This window comes from Cyprinodon variegatus, unplaced genomic scaffold, assembly GCF_000732505.1.
Source record: "Cyprinodon variegatus isolate N-32 unplaced genomic scaffold, C_variegatus-1.0 Scaffold330, whole genome shotgun sequence".
In the NCBI taxonomy this organism is placed as follows: Eukaryota; Metazoa; Chordata; class Actinopteri; order Cyprinodontiformes; family Cyprinodontidae; genus Cyprinodon; species Cyprinodon variegatus.
The window spans coordinates 721,070-724,346 of NW_015150783.1; the positions used below are offsets into that span (position 1 = coordinate 721,070).

Sequence of the window (3,277 nt, forward strand, 5' to 3'; positions counted from 1 at the left end):
GACGCACACCCGTCAACCTTTAAGTTGTGGCTGGTTGATCTTATGCATCATTTGACATTAGAGAAAATCAGATTCTCTACAAGATGGTGTTTTGATTTGGTTCTGTTCTGTGTATTTTAGTTGATACTCTTAGTCAGCGGTGCCAAATGTCTCAGTATAAATACCTAATGAATCTACTTAAGTACTTTTTTTTTTATAATAACCTGTACGTAACGTTTTTCAGATAACTTTTTACTTTTATTCCCTATTTTTGAACACAAATGTTTTTATCCTCGACGACTAATTTTTGCAAAAGTAGTTAATTGCTTCGGGTCCAGTAACATTCCTGTATAACACATTACTCTGTATAGTTTGTCCTTTTTCCACTTTTGACAGAGGTGGTTTTATGCTACCAGAACCCTGCCTGTCTCTAGTTCTACAAGAGAACAAGATATGCTTCTGTCCTTCCCACAGATTAAAAGGTTCTAACCCAGAGATCATTTATTCCTAATCCAATTTTATGGGCCAACTTTCTAAAAAAAAAAAACAGTTAATATAAAGATAAAAAGTTTAAAGTCATGCGTGTGGATTCCTGACCGCAGTAAGTGAGGCAGGCGGTGCCGGCTGGTCCAGAAAAACATGTCGGTCATGCTCAGGTTCCCAAAGGCTTTTAATGAAGGAGACAAGACGGTGAGGTTCCCGCTCAGATCCTCCTGAGCCTCTTTACACCTCTGAAATCAAACACAACAATTCTGATTTCAGTTAATCTGAAGTAGTAGAAACACAGCTTGGTTGACCATATCTCTGACACAAAAGGTTTGATATGGAAAAAAAAAAAAAGAAGAAAAAAAGAGAAAAAGTCAGCATGGTGTATTCCCACACAACTCTTTACCACTCACTGATATTATGGAGGAACAATCCTGCCATAATCAAAAATAAATACAGAAATAAATAGATACTCAATAAATAAGTAAGCATACAATTAATTGCCCCCAAAATACAATAAAATGTATAAATGTAGGTAGCAATTTAATTATACAGTGAGACATAAATGTATATATCTCTTTTAATTAGCTTTTTTATTTATTCGCTTTTGTAATAATTACCTTATAATTAATTGCCTTATAATTACCTTATTNCTTTTGTAATAATTACCTTATAATTAATTGCCTTATAATTACCTTATTTATTTGCATAATGAGGCAGAAATGCAGACAGAAATGTAAATACGACAGGCAGAAATAAATAGCATGGAAGAAATAAATAGGGTAACAAATACAAAGAAAGGATAATACAGACAATAAGTAAATACTTAAAAAAATAAGTAATAAATAGATAAAGTTGAAGATTATTATAGACAATAAATAAATAAGGTAATTATTACAAAGGTGAAAAAAAGAAGCTAATTAAAGAAGATATACATTTATGTGTCACTGTATAATTTTATTTCTACCTACATTTATTTATTTATTTATTCATTGTATTTTTGAGGGGCAATTATTGCATTCTTATTTATTTTTGGAGCATTTATGTATTTATTTTCAATTTTGGCAGGATTGGTCCTCCATATATTATGCTCTATGATGTATTTTAAATATTCACCTTTTTATGGTTTTAGGTTCCATTGAATTAAAGACGGAAGAGCTTCAAACACCTTCTGTAATTCTTTTCAAGGTGTTTCATAGGTACAGTCCAGGTATATCTGACCTGGAAATGCTAAAAAGGCTAGATTCTTCAGTATTTATAACTTTCTTACTTCAGATGACACTGAGCTTCAGAAGAAAACACAGCGGACTGCTGTGTTTTTTCTTCTTTCCTATGCGAGTGCACCACACTGGTGTCATTGAAATTGTCCCCAGAGGAGGCTAACCTTCCATGAAAGCTAAATTCTTGCTGCTTCTATCAGATTATCTTAGCCTTATTCTAGGATTTTCTAACTAAAAGATGAACAGCCAGAGCGTAAGACTTAAGTTGTTGTGGTTTCTCACGGTCTCTGCTGCTATTTCATTTTTTACTATGATTGGCTAGAAGCAAACTTTGGTAGGCGGGCACTAGGTATTGCTTTGCCCAATCAGCTCAGAAGGATCTTCTTAATGTCTTTCATTCCCTCGACCAGATTTGATCAGAGCAGCCCATGGTTAATAATGTGTAGAAAAAAACCTGAGCGCTTAACCTGGCAAGCCAGACTAATAAGGAGCAACTTTGGCTATGCTCTTTTAAACTGAGCTACCCCACATATTCAAACCTAAAATCACCAAAGTTTACACGGGTCACAAGAATTGGACAGTAAACATTGAATTCTTCTTATACAGAGAAAATACTACCTGTTAAATATGTATGGTGCCTCTTACAGAAAATATTCTAACAGATTGCAAATAAATACAGTTTTCTGTCAATCAATTTTTGCCAAAACTCAGAGGTTTTTTTTAGACTCGGAAGTTGTAATATCTAAACATGTTGCAAACAAAACCATCCACCAGTCCAAGAGAGCTCTCACAAATCATTCCGGGATATATCTGCTCGTCTTATGACCATGGATGATGTCATGGTCTCGGCGCTGATGAATGGCTTAATGGTCCATTCACCTGTCCATTTCTGCCCAGTTTCTCATCAATGTTCATCTGTTTCACCTGCTCCAGTCTCTATTCAACCTGCTTGCTCCTAGTCATCAATGGCAGATTATTCAAGCCTTTGGTGAGAGTTATCTAGCATACCTGTTTGTGTTCTGATCGCCTGATCCTGACCTGTTCTACCTTTGGACCTCTGAGCCTGCCTGTTCCGGTTCTGAGCCGCTGGCCTGACCTGTCTTCGGACTCCTGCTGGATCCTGCCTGTGGACTGAACCTAGATCTGCTTCCTGCCTTCAACTTGGTTTTGCTTCAGTACCTCTTTGGATCTCTAATCTTCTGGCTTGGACTCCTGTTAACCTCTTTGACACCAGTTTTGGTTTCTGGATAGTTCTGCCTTCCTTTATCTGCTTGTCATCCAGTTCAGCAGTCTCCAAGGCTTCAGCGTCTTGAACTCTCTGGGCAGCATTCACTGCTTGTTGGCAACCATTCAGCTGCCAACAAGCAGCTGAATGCTTCCGGGAACAGACTCCACTTTAAGACCAGGTTAGTGACTCATGCATTCATAATCATCTGCCATCAGGTTTTCGTGATCACTAATCTGAGTTTTCCCTCTGCATAGATCCCTGCCTTAGACATCCCTGGAGATTCTTCATTTTTAAGAAACACTTCTTAGAAGTACACCTGTCTGTTTGCCTTGAATTCTGGGTCCTCTGTTCTGAGCCTTGACAG

At 37.0% G+C, this 3,277-nt stretch overlaps 1 protein-coding gene across 1 annotated transcript in view; it reads right to left on the bottom strand.

Annotated features, from left to right (window-relative positions):
- The window catches only part of stab1 (stabilin 1), a 163,052-nt gene that overhangs the window by 98,698 nt on the left and 61,077 nt on the right, over positions 1-3,277 (bottom strand). Inside the window, exons 29-30 of the mRNA XM_015385033.1 lie at positions 577-710; positions 470-512 (exon numbers count right to left, since the gene is read on the bottom strand). Coding sequence (XP_015240519.1) covers positions 470-512; positions 577-710 — 177 coding nt within the window. The remainder of the gene's footprint in view (positions 1-469; positions 513-576; positions 711-3,277) is intronic.